General features: G+C 39.0%; 1 protein-coding gene and 1 long non-coding RNA gene across 9 annotated transcripts in view; one reads left to right on the top strand and one right to left on the bottom strand.

Moving 5' to 3' along the window:
- Positions 1–18,925, top strand: part of CDKAL1 (CDK5 regulatory subunit associated protein 1 like 1) — a 715,645-nt gene that overhangs the window by 306,108 nt on the left and 390,612 nt on the right. For all 8 annotated transcript variants that reach the window (XM_045497247.1, XM_045497246.1, XM_045497240.1 and 5 more), the window contains one exon: positions 4,759–4,862. In XM_045497247.1, the coding sequence (XP_045353203.1) occupies positions 4,759–4,862 (104 nt within the window). The remainder of the gene's footprint in view (positions 1–4,758; positions 4,863–18,925) is intronic.
- LOC123607970 lies at positions 564–4,862 on the bottom strand. The gene is made up of 3 exons (XR_006717015.1): positions 4,757–4,862; positions 2,742–2,744; positions 564–961 (listed from the first exon to the last, which is right to left on the bottom strand). It is a non-coding gene; the product is annotated as an uncharacterized LOC123607970 (long non-coding RNA).

Genomic DNA, 18,925 nt, shown 5'->3' with positions numbered 1-18,925 from the left:
TGTTATTTCTTGTCTTTTTGATAGTAGCCTTTCCAAAAGGTGTGAGGTGATATCTCATTGTGGCTTTGATTTACGTTTTCTTTTTTTTTTTTTTAATTTTTTTTTCAACGTTTTTATTTATTTTTGGGACAGAGAGAGACAGAGCATGAACGGGGGAGGGGCAGAGAGAGAGGGAGACACAGAATCAGAAACAGGCTCCAGGCTCTGAGCCATCAGCCCAGAGCCTGACGCGGGGCTCGAACTCACGGACCGCGAGATCGTGACCTGGCTGAAGTCGGACGCTTAACCGACTGCGCCACCCAGGCGCCCCTGATTTACGTTTTCTTAACGATCAGTGCTGTTGAGCACCTTTTGAGGTACCTATTGGCCATTTGAATATCTTCTTTGGCCATTTTGAATTGGATTATTTGTTTTCACTGTTGAGTTCCTTATATATTTTGGGTATAAAGCCCCCATCAGATATTATGGATCTCTTATTATGGAATGATAATCAAATATTTAAATGACTTATTAGGAATTAGATATGTAGTTTGAAAATATTTTCTCCCATCTTGTAGGTTGCCTTTTCATTTTGTTGATTATTTCTTTTGCTGTGCAGAAGCTTTTTAGTTTGATGTAGTCCCACTTGTTTGTTTTTGATTTTGTTGCTGTGCCTAAGTATCACATCTGAAAAGTAATTGCCAAGACCCAGGTCAAGGAAGTTTCTTCCTGTGTTTTCTTCTAGAACTTTTATGGTTTTCTACAGTCTTACACTTAAGGCTTCAGTCCATTTCAAATTAATCCTTGTGAGTGGTATAAGACCGTGGTCTTGTTTCATTCTTCTGCGTGGGAGCATCCAGTTTTCCTGGCAACATTTATTGAATAGACTAACCTTTTCTCCACTGAGTATTCAGTGAGTCAAGTACTAGTTGAGTGTATACGCATAGGCTTACTTCTGGGCTCTTCATTCATTTCCATTAGTCTGTTTGCCTGTTTTTATGCCAATACCAGGCTCTTTTGATCACTGTGCCATTGTAATCTTGTGTGAAATCAGTAAATGTGATGCTTCCAACAATGTTCTTCTTTCTCGGGATTGTGTTGGCTATTAAGAGTCTTTTGTAGTTCCACACAAATTGTAGGATTGTTTTCTTTTTCCTTAAAAAATGCCATTGGATCTTGATAGGGATTATGTGGCGTCTGTAGATGCTTTTGCGTAGTATGGACATTTTAACAATATTAAATCTTCCCATCCATCGGCATAGGATATGTTTCCAATTATTTGTATCTTCTTCAGTTTTTTCCATCAGTATCTTATTGTTTTCAGCGTATAGGGTTTTTTTACCTCTTTGGTTAAATTTATTTCTAAGTATTTTATTGTTTTTGGTGTTGTCATAAATGATATTTTCTTTATTTCTTTTTCAGGTAAATTTTTGCTAGTGTATAGAAATGCTAGCCTTTTTTGTATGTTGATTTGGTATTCTCTAACTTTACTGAATTCATTGATTAGATCTAACACTTTTCTTGGTGGAGTTTTTGGGATTTTTTTTATGTGTATAAGATCATGTCATCTACAAATGTAATTGTACTCTTCCTCTCCAATTAAGATGCCTTTTATTTCTTTTTCTTGCCTAATTACTCTGGTAGGACTTAAATCACTGTGCTGATGGGAGTACCATTCCTATTTAGAGTGGATAGCTTTGTCTTGTTTTTGACCTTAGAGAAAAAACTTTGAATTTTCACCATTGAGTATGGTGTTAGCTGTGGACTTTTCACATATGGTCTTTATTGTGTTGTGGTACAGTATTCTACACCCAATTTGTTGAGAGTTCTTATTATGAATGGATGTTGACTTTTGTCAGATAGTTTTTCTGCATCTATTGAGATAAACATATAATTTTTATCCTTAATTCTATTAATGTGTTGTATCACATTTATTCATCTGTATCTGTTGAATCATTGTTTCCACGGGATGAATTCTACTTGATGATGGTGTATGATCCTTGTAGTATATTGAATTTAGTTTGCTAGTATTCTGTTGAGATTTTTTGCATCCTGTGTTCATGAGGGATATTGACCTATAGTTTTCTTTTCTTAAAGTGTCCTTATCTGGCTTTGATATCAGGATAATACCAACTTTGTAAAATGAGTTTGAGAGTGTTCGCTCCTCTTCTGCTTTTTAGAAGAGTTTGAAAAGAATTGGTATTCATTTTTTTTAGGTATTTGATAAAATGCAACAGTGAAACCATGTGCTCCCATGCCTTTTGATGGTAGGATATGATATGATCTCTTTACTTATTATTGATCTATTCAGATTTTCTGTTTCCTCATGATTTAACTTTTGTGGGTTGTATATTTCTGGGAATTTGTGTGTTTCTTCTAAGATTGGCCAATTTTTGGCCTGTAGTTGTTCATAGTATCTTAAGACTTGTATTTCTGTGGTATCAACTGTATTGTCAGACAGTTTTGAGGTAGATTCTTCATCTGTAAGATGGAGATAGTAACATTCAACTCTAGAATGATGAATGAGATAATGTGTATAAAACATCTAGAAAAGTATCTGATGCTTAATCAAGGCTAAACAAAAGTGAGTTAGTCTTGGGGCGCCTGGGTGGATCAGTTAAGCATCCAACTTCAGCCCAAGTCATGATCTGGTGGTTCACAATTTCATGCCTGGCATTGGACTCTGTCCTAACAGTTCAGAGCTTGGGAGCCTGCTTCAGATTCTGTGTCTCCCTCTCTCTCTCTGTCCCTCCCTGGCTCACACTCTGTCTCTGTCTCTTTCTCTCAAAAGTAAATAAACATTAAAAAAAAATTTTTTTTTAAAGTGAGTTAATGGGGCGCCTGGGTGGCACAGTCGGTTAAGCGTCTGACTTCAGCCAGGTCACGATCTTGCGGTCCGTGAGTTCAAGCCCCGCGTCAGGCTCTGGGCTGATGGCTCAGAGCCTGGAGCCTGTTTCCGATTCTGTGTCTCCCTCTCTCTCTGTCCCTCCCCCGTTCATGCTCTGTCTCTCTCTGTCCCCAAAATAAATAAACGTTGAAAAAAAAAAAAATAAAGTGAGTTACTTTCCTAGGGAGAGGCCAACAATAATTTTCTCTTTTCCCTTCTCATGGAACAGATGGGAATTGAAAAGAGAAGACCGATAGCAATTGGGAGACTAGAATTTGTGCTAATAAGAAAGAGGCCATGATCTGTGTTTTATCTAAAAACAAAACAAAACAAAAAAATGGCTTAAGAAGAAAAGAGGGCTAGTTTTTTAAGATTATATAGTTGGATAAACAGTAAAAATCATTTCAAGTGTATGTGTTACTTAAGAGTGCCATGCAGGGGGGCACGACGGTGGCTCAGTCGGTTGGGCATCTGACTTTGGTTCAGGTCATAATCTCATGGTTCTTGAGTTTGAGCCCCGTATTAGGCTCTGTGCTGTCAGCTCACAGCCTGCTTCAGATCCCTTGTCTCCCTCTCTCTCTCTCTGCTCTCCCCACTCCCCACATACTCTCTCTCAAAAATAAGAAAACAATAAAAAAAAAAGTGCCATGCAAAAATTACCAAAAATTAAGCATTGCATATTTGGTCGCTGAGTACAGCGATTCCATATATATTTATAGTCAAATATTAACAAAATTACACATTGGTCAGGTTCAGTTATTAAAAGTTCAGTTTTCCTCATTTTGAAATTTTAAAGCATTTATGTGATGATGGTGTTTTAAACCATGCTACTCATTGTAACAGTTGAATCAATGAAGATGTTTTTTTTTCCGTTTGGTTTTGTTTGGTGGTGTTAAGCCTTTTTGGTGTAGGACTGTTTTATTATGTTGTAGCTGTTTCTTTTATTTTTTTTTAATTTTTTAAATGTTTTTATTTATTTTTGAGACAGAGACAGAGCATGAGCAGGGGAGGGGCAGAGAGAGAGGGAGACACAGAATCCGAAGCAGCCTCCAGGCTCCATCGATGCGGGTCTTGAACTCACAGACTGTGAGATCATGACCCGAGCTGAAGTCGGGTGCTTAACTGACTGAGCCACCCAGGTGTCCCGCTGTTTCTTTTATAATAACAAAATTTATTTAAATTACATTAAAAAATTATGAGAGTAGAGCCAACATTTTAGTTTTTCAAAGATAATTCTCTATCATGTCTACAGAATATTGGGATTTTTTTTTTTTTCAAAACTAATAGTGTTCTTCTCCTTGTTTACTTTCTCTAATATAATCTTAGGGAGTATTCATTGGACTTGTTTTAATATTCATTTTTTTCTGACTTCAGGAGTGAAAGATACTGTCTTAAAATTTCTAAGGCTATGGTGTATTTTTTTGTGAGAATGCTACGTTGCCTCTTTATTCTTATATCATTAGTTACATGAATATGCATTATCATTTATAAATAATACAGTATACATAAGCAATACTACATTTTTATTTTTATGATGGCCAAGCAATGTCAGTGGTTTAAAAAAATCTTGAATTTCTTTTCATTAATCATTGTAAGTATTTATAAACTTTGTTCCTCATGGATATGTTCATTTGAAGATAATACTATGTGATTTGTACAACCATTTTTGAGTAGTTGAAACTTAAAAGAATTGCAAATTGAAATTTCTTTGCCTGGTGGAAATAAAATAAGTATGAAGTATGGTGGGTATTGGCTTTTTAAATATTTCTCATATAAAGTGGCACATGTCACTAAGCTACCATTTTGGTGTATGTTTTGGGTGTTTTTTTCCCATGCTAAGTATGTACTGACTTTAAAAATTGGAGCTTCATTTATTGCTATCATTTGAACAGGTGTCTCAATGCGTGTACCTACTGCAAAACTAAACATGCCAGAGGGAATTTGGCGAGTTATCCAATTGATGAACTAGTCGATAGAGCCAAACAGTCTTTTCAAGGTAAGAGTTTCTAGAATTATGTGCTCTTTGACCACTCTTCTGTCTCCGTATGATGTATCTTGAACTTTATCACCCATTTTCACTTAATAGAAAAGACAAAAAAAAAAAAAATGATTGACCATCTGAAGTGTGTTAAGACTTTTGTGGACTGAGGTGAAATACTTTTCAAGATTTCTACCTCTTTCTTTGGTAATTTTTGGACCATTTAGAAAATAGAGTGAGTAAGTGTTTCCAGGAGTGTTGAAAAAGGTAGATCCTACTATCAACTAATAAAGTTAGCCCTGTTTATCTGCAGGACTGTTGGACCAGTGCAGAGTGGCACTGGTGGAGAGTCCTAATGAGAATAATTCTTTGGGTGGGTGGCCAGCTACTTCTGAATCATCAGTTGCTGGAAAATGTGATTGTTTAGGTATCTCTCAGCATATGATAAGACTTATCTTTAACATGAGTCACGGCCGTGTTGATACATAACTGCTTATTAAACCATAAACTCCCTCTTTTGTCTTTGTTTATAGTATGTGTGTATAACATTGGTGTTTCTTTACGCCCAGCGTGATATAATCTATTGTCTCATAATCTTGCGGGTTAATAGTTATTGGCGATGTACTTTCCCTTTTAACACGGAAGTCAAACGCTGCTTTTAGTACACCCTCAAAGTCATAGTATGAGTTCTTTATTTAAATAGCACTTTAAATAAAGTGAGCGTTTTTTTATTTAATCTATGTAAAGCTTTTGTCAACATGAATTTGGAATGCTCTTTGTAATAGAAAAGTACCCTTGACTGATGAACATCTAACAATTTTTTTTTCCTTCATTCACATTCAACTTGTATTGAACAAGAAATAAAAGGCAACACATCGACTCTTACCAATATTCTGTTTCAGAGCCAGGTAATTATCTTATCTGAAGAAGAGTCTGAGTGATTGTCTTCTGTACAACACGACTATGTTAAGGCTTTTTCAGAAAGGGCATAAATTTGCACAGGAACTTAATCTACTTGAAAAATGATGCCTTTGCTGGTATTCTGAGTTGGTGTTTATTTTTCCCCATATCTGTCAGATAATGGGGATATTAAAACTCTATGGTCTGTCCACCAAACACTGCAAATTGGTAGGAGTATGATTTAGTTCTTTCAAAGGACTTTTCCAACATTATGCATTTCTAACTGCAACTAAATATAACTGGAAAAAATCTTCTCATTTTACTCTGACAATTTATTTTACAAACGTGAAACTGTTCAGTCACCGTCTAGAAAGTGAATGTATTCCCTTGGCTCCCTTGTATCTATCCCCCACCTATAACCTATACTGACATTTTGACGTGATTGCTTCTTGACTCAGCATGGACACATTTATGTATTACATTTGACTTGAGGTAAAAACCAGAAAGGAATAATCCTAGTTTTTATAAACTATAGAATTTTGCTAAAGATACCCAGCTCAGCTCTCTGACACATCTTTAGAAATGCCCCCTGAGCAATACAATATGGTTGTGTGACTGCTGCAGACTTGAGTCGTCACTGACCATCGTCACATCCAAGTGGGTTGGCCAGTTATGGTGAATGTTTCAAAGTATATATCAGAGGTCAGCAGTGACTTAGTGTTTATTTATAGACCAAGTATTAGAAGAGATTTACTTAGTATTGCTTTCATCCACATGAGTATGTGTGTGTGTCTGCGTATGTGCCTTTTGGTTCCTGACCGTGGAATGTTGGCAATGTAACCTTTTTCTATTGTCTTCTACCTGTATAGTAGAGTCGAAACGGAATGCTACTTTCTGGACTGGTGAACTCATTTGGTTGACGTATGGTACTCTTACTAGAATATTGAGATCATAACTTCCTAGGCAAGCCAGTGTGGTTAGGAAAACCTTGAGTCATTAGCTATTTGATGTGCTTTGCCATAGGAGAGTTGGAACTGGAAACAGTGTTCTGCTGCTTACCAGCTGCTATGGTCTGAGGAAGGTACTTGGCCCCTCCAAGCCACGGTTTTCTCATTACTGTGACACTGAGCGCTGCTGGTAGTTAGAATTCCATATAGCTTCTACGAAGTAATTGCCTGTATTCTTTTTATGAAGCAGACATGTTACTTAAACTGAAGGAATTTAAAGTGAATCCAAGAAGTCTAATTTTGAGTGAGAATATTGGAACATCTATAACAGACATTAATGGCTAGAGTCAAATGACAGGTTTTCTTTTGCTGTTAAAATATGTTTTATGAAAAACGTCTCTATAAATAGAAACTACTTAGTGTGACAGTTACCTCTCGTTCTCTTAATTTGAGAAAAGCAGATTCATGCTGAGGATGGCCTTACAATCTTTTTCCACTCCAGGAACTATCCGTTGCTAACTTACATTTTAAACACACTGAGTTAGTTCATTACCTTTCTTTCTGCAGAAGACATTGGGATTTTACTGATCTGACAGAATTTCTGTGTTTGAGCTTTAGAATTGTAAAGCATAATTATGAAGGTAAATATAATAGAAGAAAAACCTCTTATCTCTGGGACTCTTGCATATTTAGTTCTTTAGTAATCCAGGTGTTAGGAATATTTTTTGAGCTAGAACCCCTGAAATTCTTCACTACACCATTATTCAGTGGTCCTGTAATTAATAATAAACAGTACAGTTCTTTGGAAAGCTACTTTAAGATGAAAACTCTTAAGTATGCTGTTAATAAATTTTAGTACGAGGAAAGTCAGTGGAAGTTAAAGGAAAAGTACATGTCCTTTCTTTTTCTTAAATTTTTTGACGACTGCCTGTGTATGAGAAATACAGAGTGATTTATAAAAACTCTGAACAAATTGTAGAATGGGGATAGAACCCAGGTTGCCTGTCAGATGATAGAATCAGCACAGCACAATTTCTTTCTGAATAGCATATTTATGAAATATTTTATATTCATAAAAATTTATTCCTTAAAAGTTTATTTCTTAGTAGTCTAATGAATGAAGAGACTAAGGGTTGACCCAACGGCAAGGGAGCATTCAGAAGAGGTTCTGAAATAATCATGAAATCATTCTGAATGTACAGTGGTTTCCCAAAGAGCTACTGACTATACATTTCGGCTGCCAAAAAACGAGAAAGAGAGCTCGTTAAATTTTGAATGGATAGCATTAAAATCAGAATTACTTATATTTTAAAATAGAAACTGTACCTTTTATCAAAAAATATATATATTATTTAGTTTATATTTAGTTGGTTTCCTAGCTTTGTATGTTTTTTGTTTGTTTGTTTGTTTGTTTTTGTTTTGTTTTGTTTTTCTTTTTCTCTCATCCTGGTCCCCTTGATATTTTCACCTTCTCAACATGTTTATCATTTTTGTGGCCAGTTCTGAAAAGAAGATTTATCAGGTAACGGCAGCTTCTTAATCTCATTGTTCTAGCAGACTTGGGACACCTTCCCCCTCACCTCCTCATCTGTGCTGAGATTTAGGTTTTAAAAATTCCTAGGCATCACAGTTTGGGGGGACGGGGGTTTGACGTGGTTGCATTTTAGATATCTAGAAAAACATGTCAAGCTATGACCAGGACTTTGTTGGGGCCAGAATGAATTTACAAGCTAGTGTTTTCTAGGATATTCGTATTGATTTTTCTCTAGCAGGTAATCAATCAGTTTCAGTTGTGTAAGTGATGGCGCAAACCTTTTTAAGTGTGCCGGGTGAGTGGTGTGGAAACAACACCTTTCACTGCCGTCTCTGGAATCAAAATGTGGAGATGATGGATGAGCTATTTTTATAGCTATTGCGTGCTTTTCTAGATCTCATTTGTGTGTCGGTACTGTTTTTTTCTTCCTCATAAATTTAAAAAACCCTCGCAAGAAAGTGGCCTAAACCCGTTATGGAAAGGTAAATAAATTGAGATAAAATATTCAAAGCAGGGAGAAAATTTCTTGGTGCTCAGTGATTTTAATATTCCTGTTGAAATTTTTAAAAAATGAATTCTGTTTTATTTGAGACTTGCAGAGATACTGTCTGCTGCGTGTAGGATTAATTATGAAATGCAACTGGAAAACATTACTTCCTGACCTTTTGTATAGGAAAGGATATGAGCAATATTTGATTTTCGGAAGGATGAACTTAGATTGTTGAGTTACAGTGTATATCAAGCCACATTTATCTCATCACCTTTAGCAATGACTACTATATATTGATTTTGATCAGAGATCAAAAAAGAGATCAGTAATTGCATCCTGTTAATTTATGTGGCAGTTATGAGTGTCTCTTTTATTCCTTTATCTTTTCATTTGTGCCATGTTCAAAGAGAGAAATTTCTTTCTTCCATAGGATTAATAATGTTAATTTGAATGTTATCCATTTGGAGGATTTTAGGCAGCTTACATTAAATGATGGAGCATGCAACGGACCCTGAAAATAAAAGCTGTATAAAATGTGCTGTGTTTACACAAAGGGAAGGTAATTCTACCAACTGGTGAATCCTGGCTCTCCAGAAGAATAAGGAAATATGATTTATGTACTTTGACATGAGTGTGAAAAAGGAAGTATATAGTTTATAATGAAACATATACATGTTTGAGGCTGTAGACACTAAGAATTATGTTCCTTTCCTAAAAGACATTGAATAATGTAATAAAAATCCTTTAGCTGGTAATATATAGAAATGCCAGGTATAGCCTCTACGTGGTGTTTTCTCCTGTTGCTTCTTTAAGAAACCCAAAGTATAATATTAAATGGTAACTTTTCAAAGAAATTTTAACGAGACACCTACATGCCACGTACATAATACATGTAACTTGGTAAGGGGACCCGATGCCTAAACAGGTATTTGTCCGATATCTGATCTAAATAAGCGAGGTTAATCACTTTGATTTTGAAGAAAGCTAGTTAAGGCTGTCCATGGCAAAGCAGAGTGTAATTTACTTGGCCTCTGCCTCTTCAGATCTCTGAGTTTCTAAGTCAGCGGGGTTCAAACCTTTTTTTTTTTTTAGCAATAAAGGGAATCCTTTCTTCAAATGAAATTTGAAAAGTAAGAGCCAAGGTATCATGGTTGAAGCAGAGGTGAGGCCCTGTTTAATGAGCCCTAACCTCAGAGTCTTTCCTCAGAACATTTAGAATCCAGCTGAATAGCCTGGTGTACAGGTTTTCCCCGCTTTCCGAAAGTAGAGCATCCCTGTGAAATATTTTGAAAGCCCAAGGGGCGTAGAGCAAAGGAGCAGTTACCATTCATTTGTATGGAAAAAACTTTGAGTATTTCCCAGACCCCAAAGATAACCTCTCTTAGGTTTTTCTGATACCTTAGGACACATCTTGCCAGTAGGTCCACAAAATAAATGGAGCTAAAGCACAGAGGCTCCCAGACACAGTTCAGAGCTGTGGCCTCGTGGTGCTGAGATGCTGAGCGTGGTCCCCAGGGGAGGAGCTCCGAGGGGCCACCCTCGCTGCCCAGGCTGCGCTCTGCCTCCTCCTTCAGCGGCGTGCCGTGAAACTTGCTGATGCTGTTTTCACTTTTCGCCTTTTTTCATAAAAACAAAAACCCTCTTTGGATTCCTTTGAGTTAGTGGAAAACAGGTAGCAACATGAGTCTTTCACAAAAGCAGAGTGGCCTAAATGTAAACTTGAGAACAATGGGAGATGCCTGTGTTCCTCAATATGCCAATCCAGGCGTGGCAGATGTTTTCCTAAAAGGGCCGGGTGGTAAGTTCTTTAGGCTTTGTGAACCCTAAGGTCTCTGTTGCAAGTTCATTTCCGCCCTTGTAGCATGAAAGCAACCACAGACAATACATAAATGAATGGGTGTGGCTGTGTTCCATTAAAGCTGTATTTGTGATTGGAATTATGGATGAGAGGATTCATTGGTCAGCTTTGGGGAAAGCTAACTTAAACAAATGAGAGAACAACTCTCTATGGCAGAACTTCCTGTTGTTTCCAATATGCTAATATTTGCCATAAATCCCTATGAGAGGAGGATGTGGTCTTTAGGGCCAGAGGTTGCTCTCAGGTCAATCAGTGTTCTCCGTCTGGCTGCTCGTTTTAGTCACTCGGCAGTTATAAAACCAAAACCAAACTTCTGTCTGTGTCCCCTTGCTGGCAAGTGCACCACACTTCCTGCGGACGGGTGGCCCTGCATTTTCTAAGGTACAGGTCCCTCTAATGTATACCCGGAGCTGAGAACTAGGGTTGAGAACCATGAGTTTAGGCAATGTTTGGTGGAAACTGTAAAATGAACTGACCCTTTCCACCTCTGTTGAGAGGGATCTTGAAGAGGAAACCCTGGCCAGTTAATAAGGAATGAGCTGAGTTTGGGAGGTTGGAAGGATGCCCAAGCGTTGTGCATTTGCTGACATCCTGGAGTGGTGTCAGAATCCCAAGGTGCTTATTTAAGTTTAAAGGGTGCATTGGGTTTTGTTATCCCCAGGATATCACAAAAGGGTCAGCTGGCATTTACTGAGTATATACTGTGCTGTATTAGAGACTAAAAAGATGGAAAGAAAAAAAAAAAGGCAAGGTTCTTGTCTTGTAGGGGCTCCTCCTAGTTGATATTAAAAAAATTTTTTTTAATGTTTATTTATTTTTGAGAGACAGAGAGAGACAGAGTGTGAGCAGGGGGGGGACAGAGAGAGAGAGAGGGAAAGACACAGAATCTGAAGAGGCTCCAGGCTCTGAGCTGTCAGCACAGAGCCTGACGCGGGGCTCCAACTCACAAGCTGTGAGATCATGACCTGAGCCGAAGTCGGGCGCTTAACCAACTGAACCACCCAGGCGCCCCATCGCGCTCCTCCTAGTTTAGAAGGACAGGGTGGCAGGTTGGGCTGATGAAAATTAAAGTACGCAGACCAGGGAGCAGGTCTTCAGATAACAAAAATCACCGAGCCTTTTAACATAAATAAGCACCTTTGGATTTTGAAAACTCCCATCGTCTGTCTGGGGCTGTGTCCACAGATCGACCACACTTGCGTTACCTGCCCGCCTTCCCTGACCCTGGGCCCCTTTCCCTGACCAACCAGCGTTTCTCCTCAGAGTCCTTCTCAGCACAGGGCTCTTGTCAGCCACCGCCGTTGGAATACACTCAGTATCCAAAATCGAATCTACTTGCCATTCTGAATCTTGAGGTTCATGTGATGCTAGAGGTCCGTGAAGGGGAGAAAACGAGTAGCGACACGTGGACTGAAGTCACTGTTAGAACTATATAGCTGTTGTTTTTCCATTCATCCAACAAGTATTTACCAGCATTTGTCAGAGACAGTTCATGTTTTAGCTGGTGGGCACATGGTTTAGAAAAATGGGCATAACAATACATTATTATCATCAGCCTTTGATGACTTCTGCCAGGAGGCCCCTGGATAAGGTTTGCTGATAACTGAGCAAACAGCTTATTTTGCTGGGAAACAAGGATGCGCTTTGAGGCTGTTCAGCAGAACGGCATTTGCTCATAACTCGCTGAATTTTCATACTTGAGGGTGCATCGTACAAAGTACGAAAGTACAAAGTACAAAGTACATACAAAGTACGATCCTGTGCAAAGCACAGGAAACTGGGAGCTTCCAGGAATGCCTTTTTATATCCCTCCTCAGGAAATCTAGAGTGTGATCAGCCCCCCACTGTTATTGGTGAGTTTTATTTTATTGCTCCATTGTGTTCTGCGAAACAACTTGCAAATACACAAGTGTAGAAATGTATGTAAAATAACGAGACCCTGGGAAAACCTGAGAAAAAAGTCCAGTGTGGATGTGGAGTCGTAACATTGGAGCTGGGCCGTGGTCACAGATGCGGTTGAGACTCTGAACTTCTTGAAATCTTATTGTCCATAAGGAAAAGAACGACAGCTTGGCCTTGGATTTGGAGATTTTCCCCTGGGAGTCTGTGTGGAGCCGACTGAGAGGTGTAGTGCATCTCCACAGTGTCTCCTTAACACTCAGATGCGCATACTGGTTTCTTACAGTTGCATAGTTTGACATTCCTTGTTAAAACGTAGAGCCGAGCCCTGGAAAGCCTAATACTCTGAAAGGCTTTCTGGGGAGGCTGAGACAATACATCCCCAGTAGCTGTGACACTGTGGTGACTTGGTCCCACTTGTGAGTCCTGAAGCTCGGGACTCCGTGCACCACAAAGGAATCCCACAGGAGAGGCTAACCGCTTAGGGGTTTGTGTACGCTCGGTTGTCCTGCAAGATGGTGCATCGCAGTGCCGGAAGAAGATAGGAAAATTGGTGTTGACTTGTATGTTCTCACCCTTTGGCTTTGTCTTTTGCCTGCATTTCATATTGTACAGAATAGACCAGCAGTGCAAAAGTGCGTGAGTGTGGCTGATGATCTGCACCTGTGGTGGTGCAGTCCTAAATTTTCCGATTGGAGAAAGTGACTTTTCAAAATGTGGAGACCACGGATTGAGAGGAACACACGGCCCATCTCGCAGGTTAAACGTAGCTGTTCCAGCCAGAGATTTGGTCTGAGTGGGGCAGCCGAGTTCTTTGCTCTCGGTCATGGTCCGTAGGGGCCCGTACCCCGTTTGGCTTGAGTGCACATCCTTCTGTTGTTGAGATCAGATAGGCAGCTGATGAAGTCGATGTCGTTTGGAGGAAAACTAAAACACCTGATGAGGACTCTTGCCCTGCGCCTCTGCTCAGAGACAGACTCCTTCTCGTCATTAACACCTTTCCCCTCTCCTTCCATCTGAGGTCGAGGCCGGAAGACTGAGCCCCGAGAGCGCGGGGTCGGGCACGTGTGGCAGCGTGTAGTGGTTTAGTAGGTGCTCAGTAAATGCAGAATGAATGTCTGATCCTTGAATTGATGACGCCTGATGAAATTCCGTATGTGACCTGGAACCAACAATGAAAACGTAGCCTGGAAAAACTAAATTTTACAGTGAGCAGGAGATCCTGCTTAGTTTCAGCAGCTCTTCAGGCACAGTTGAGTACTGTGTCCTTACAACACAGACTTAGTTTTGTAACAGCAGCTATTTAGTGGGGGTGAATTTCCAGTATTTGCAACGGAGAAATAATTTACTTTTGGAACTTATTTCCTGATAGTTAACGGGTACCTACCATTTCACTGAGTATTTCCACTTAGGCGCACATTTTCGTTATAAATAACTGTATATTTGCATTGAGGGCTTATTATTATTATTATCATTATTATTATTATTATTCTTTTACTAAACAGAATTCTGCAAAAGATGTTTGGTGACGGGGGACAAAAGTTAACCAAAGGTTTGCTTTCCCCATTTGAACTGAGGCTGATCTGTCTCTGGGATCGTTTTGGTGAACTTGAAAGGCTGCAAGTTAGTTTTGGAAGGTTGTTTAATGGAATTTTAATAGCCTTGGAAAGATGTGAAAAGTGATACTGCTACCTGGTGGTTTGTAAACCTGACCTTTGTGAGATGTTTTCTGGGCAAAAGTACTACTTTGTGATGCCAGTAGCTTTTATTGATTCTCCGGAGTCTGCAGTTTTCTGACACTGGCTGTCAATTCATTCCAGCTGAAAAATTATTAAATTTCTTCTCCTGCTTGTGTGGATATTAAATTGCAGTAAACATACTTGCACAACGTCAGGTATGGCAAGCATAATTTTCTGCATGAAAAAAAATATTTGTTAGTGGGACCTTGGCTGTTCTGCAGAGGTTATAAATTTCTGAACTTCTTTTTATTTGTTGCTCTCAGTAATATTTATTTCTCTTGGGGAGTTCCAGCACATCTCTTGGTATTTGTAATGTAAGAAAGAAAAGTTTGATTTAGATTGCCGTCTTTAAAAAATAAGCCCCTTAGTTCATCTTTTCTGGTTCTGTCAACAAAAGAAGGATGAGAACCTGGGGGTAATGGGGCTTAACCCGTGAAAATATAATTGGGGAAGAATGGGCACGATCTGGTGGAAGAATGAATTGAATGAATAAGGGAAAGGTGAATGAATAAGATGACCATACACTCTACATAGAGCTTTCTCATTTGTTCAGTTTTAGTTAGGAGGGTGAATGCTGGTATGATAGTAATCATGTATAGAAGCAGATCTCCAGCTTTCCTGTCTGCGGATAACCCTGGACCTCTGGGGTATACATTTAAATTCACACAAGTGGCCAGATTCCCAGTTCAGTAGGTCTGTCCTTGGCCTAGGGATTTGCATTTTCAAATGAATCGTTCAAGATGACTCAGACGTGTGTGGTAAGGACCACTTCTAGAAACTTCTATCTAGAAAACTTTCTTGATTAAATAACTATACCGAGTCATTGAATCAAAATACTCAGTGGAAGTGGAGAAGAAACCTACATTTATGTGAGGAGACAAATAAAAATCTGCGCTGTTTTTCCCACGTAATAGATGCCGGGTGTGGAGCCGTTCCATTCTTCCCACGCCTGGCCTTTCATCAGATTATTGTGTGGAGCTTAAAAATGCAGATTCCTAGGTGCCACTTCAAAAGATTCAGATTCTGTGAACTAGGCTAAAGCTGGGGAATCTTTATTTTAAAAGCTTCATGGGTTTGGGATTCACCACCTAGATTTTGTCTGTGGGCTAGTTCTTTTTGATGTATAAGTTTGTGTTGATTTTTCATTCTTCAAATATTGCTTTTTGGGTGTAGTTTGAGTTGAGCTTTTCAAAGCAGAGTATCACACTGTCATAATTAGAAGAACAAAAGGGCATTTAACTCTCATTTTAGAAAACAAATATATGTGTATCTACTGTGTATCAACATGACTGAAGTAATTAGCTAATTTGTTTTTACAGGTACACAAAGAGTATGTGCATTTGTATAGTTTGTAAATTATCTTTATTTCCTTGAGATAAGATGTGCCTTTCTTTTTCTTTATCTGAGAAGAATAAATTTAAGAAATGCTAAATCTATATGGTAGTTGCAATTTCTCTAGTTTGGAAAGCGCTTAATTTTTATATACTTGCATGATGGAGTATTACACAGATGTGAGTGTTAGTGTTTACAAAGTTGACAGTAACCTGGAAAGTGTTGTTTCATAATCATGTTAAAAAAACATGCTGTAGATGTCCTTTACAATCACAACTATTTTTAATAAGCAAGCAAAAATAATTGAGTACAGAAAAAGGAGAAATTAAACCAATATGTTACTTTCATTGGAGAGACAAAGAATGTATTAAAATTTTTTCTGCTCTTAATATTTTCTGTAAGTACATACCCCTTTAGACTACAAAAACAAAACCTAGACCTCAACTTCATTTTTAAGGAATTGCATATTTTCAATTATCAGAGTTTTTCAGTGTAGAAAATTAAATCACACGAATTTGAAATAGGGTCACTTTTTACTTCCTGTCTAAGATACGCGAAACAGAAGTGTGACTATTTGGAACAGTTGTTAAACTCAAACTTATTTGTACCTAACTTTGGAATTGGTGGGTTCTGTTTGACCATAGAACAGCCTGATATCCTGAAGATTTACTTTCCACAAATAATAAACTATGTGTAATGAAGACTTCTTCGGGAGAAATCTGAAAGCTGTGTGGCTTAACCTGCTCTGTTTCCTGCCCAGCTCTGTGGTTGAAACTGCAATTCTCTGAACAAATCAAAGAAGAACAGGCTAGGGAGGAAACCTCTGCAGTGATCTTTCACCCTTCACTCTCAGATGAGCACAAGGAGGACAGGGGACCTCCTAAAGCTCCCGCTCACTCCTGCAGTTCTCTTAACCACTGTACTCGGCTTCTTCTGTTCCGTGGAACAGCATTGAGAACATCTTCTTTGAAAGACAATTCAGAGAATATGGGGGGAGAAAAGACACGTGAGTAGGAGAAGTTTAGGGAAAGGAAGGTTGCCGGCCAGAAGACTAAGTGGTAGCTTCTTCAAAGAGGAGAGACTTGGGTCCGCGGAGGGTAGTTTGCATTTGGGAGGAAATCCGATTGAATTTGGGATCAAAGCCCAGAAGGCTCCATGTGATCTGGCTGCATTCTCCACTCCACACTCCTCTTATCCTGCTGTCTCTCTAATGTGCTGTCACCCAACTCTTCTTCCTTAGTTCCTTAACACAGCGCTCACTCTTCCTCTTTGAAAGGGTTTACCTGTGATCTTGCCCGGCTGTCTCTTTCATGTTAAAGTATCAGCTTCAGTGTGACCTCTTCATGGGGTCCTTCTTTGACAGCCCTGTTTAAGGGAATCTCTTACCTCTTCATCTCCGTCATTTCGCACGTTTCCTCCAAAGCACTTAACTTTTGCACTTCATACCCAGTTGTTTATACATTTCTTTACTTATAGTTTGTTCTGAGAAAGTAGTGAGGTTGCCTGTTCTATTCATCCCTGGACTCAGAGTTTGGCATAACGTATGACCTATCGTAGGCACATAGGAAATACTTGTTGAATGGATGCATGAATAAAAATTATACATTAATAGAATTCTATTTAGAACTATTTAAAAACATTTTTCTTAGTGAGGCATGCTATTTCTTCCTTTAAAATTTTTTTTATTTACTTTTGAGAGAGAGAGAGAGAGCATGAGCATGTGAGTGGAGGAGGGCCAGAGAGAGAGAGAGGAAGAGAGGGGGAGAGAGAATCCCAAGCAGACTCTGCACCGTCAGTTTGTAGCCCAATGCCTAGCTCAAACTCACGAACCATGAGATCATGTCCTGAGCTGCAATCAAGAGTCGGATGCTTAACTGACTGAGCCACCCAGGCACCCCTGCTATTTTCTTTTTAGAGCAAAGTATAAACGGCATAAACTGTATATATGGGTGTGTTGTCATCTTATTAGGAAAAACACATTTGCTTTTTCTAAATACCCTCCCAGGCGGGTGTGAAGTGACAGGATTCAACGGTAGGAGTAGAGACAGTAGCAGTATTTCATGAATCGTGTCTGATAAAGGATTTGTGTGTGCGGGCACATGTGTACCAGATATGCAGAACTATCACAGCCCAGAAATGTGGAACACAATGTTCAAACTCAGAAGGGTTGCCCATAAAGTCATCAAAACAAAAAGATGGGAGTTGGAGATCAAAGCCAGAGTATGAAACCAGAAAAGCGGAGAGAAAAACAAACCCAAGCACATGGAGTGTAAATGGGAGAAAGTCCAAAGTAGTTAATTAGAAAGGGTCGTATGACTTGCCATTTGCAGTGTGTTGTTGGACTTGACTCGGGGTTTAAAGACTGCATGTACAGTGGACAAAGCCCACTTTTGTCATAAAACCTATTTGAAGTGTTTAACAGTTTGTATTTTCTTCTCCCTAATACCGTGTGGATAAACTATTGAAAAGTTCTAGTAGACTGTTACTTGGGGGGCCCCCCACTGAATCACACCTTTAATATTCCTACTTCATGTAGATAGACCCCTTCCCACGTTGGCTGTCAGCTTGGCCACCGTTGACTGGCTTTGGCCAATGGAACCAGGAAAGCATAATGCAAGTAGACTTTGTCCTGTACGCTGGGGCTTGTTTTTGTGGAAAGTTGCTTGGAGCCCTGAGCCACCTTGTTAGGAGGTCCGACTACTTAACTGGCAGTATCGTATGGACAGAGAGATGGATAGCCATCTTCTAGCTTCCCAGCTGAGACTCAGACATGCAAATGAAGAAGCCATGTTGAAGGTTTCATCTACTACATTGATCAAAAGCTAAGCCTAGCCCAGATTGCAGAATTGTGAGTAATAATAAATTATTATTTTAAGCCACTAACTTAAAAAAAAATTTTTTTTTTACTGTTTATTTTTGAGAGAGATAGAGACACAGGTGAGAGAGAGAGACAGAATCCAGAGTAGGCTCCAGGCTCTGAGCTCAGCACAGAGCCTGACGCAGGGCTTAAACTCACGAGCCATGAGATCATGACCTGAGCTGAAGTTGGACGCTTAACCGACTGAGCCACCCAGGTGCCCCTTAAGCCACTAACTTTTATAATGCAGTGTGTTGTACAGGCATAAGTACGTTGTGGTAGATATTTTAAAGAATGTATTTTAATATAAAAATTTCATAATACCTTTATTATATTTCCAACACCTTTTAAGATTAGCCAGCTATATCCAGGATTGCTTTTCATTAAGCTAAATATGGTGGTAATAATAGGATTATGGTTTAAACAATTACTGGTTTATGCTGGGAACTGTTAAGCATAGAGAGAACTAAAAATCAGCCTCATAGTTTATAATGTACCATCTAATATGTTAGCCGTTATATCACT

This window comes from Leopardus geoffroyi, chromosome B2, assembly GCF_018350155.1.
Source record: "Leopardus geoffroyi isolate Oge1 chromosome B2, O.geoffroyi_Oge1_pat1.0, whole genome shotgun sequence".
Classification (NCBI taxonomy): domain Eukaryota; kingdom Metazoa; phylum Chordata; class Mammalia; order Carnivora; family Felidae; genus Leopardus; species Leopardus geoffroyi.
This window is presented reverse-complemented; position numbering and strand designations above follow the sequence as displayed.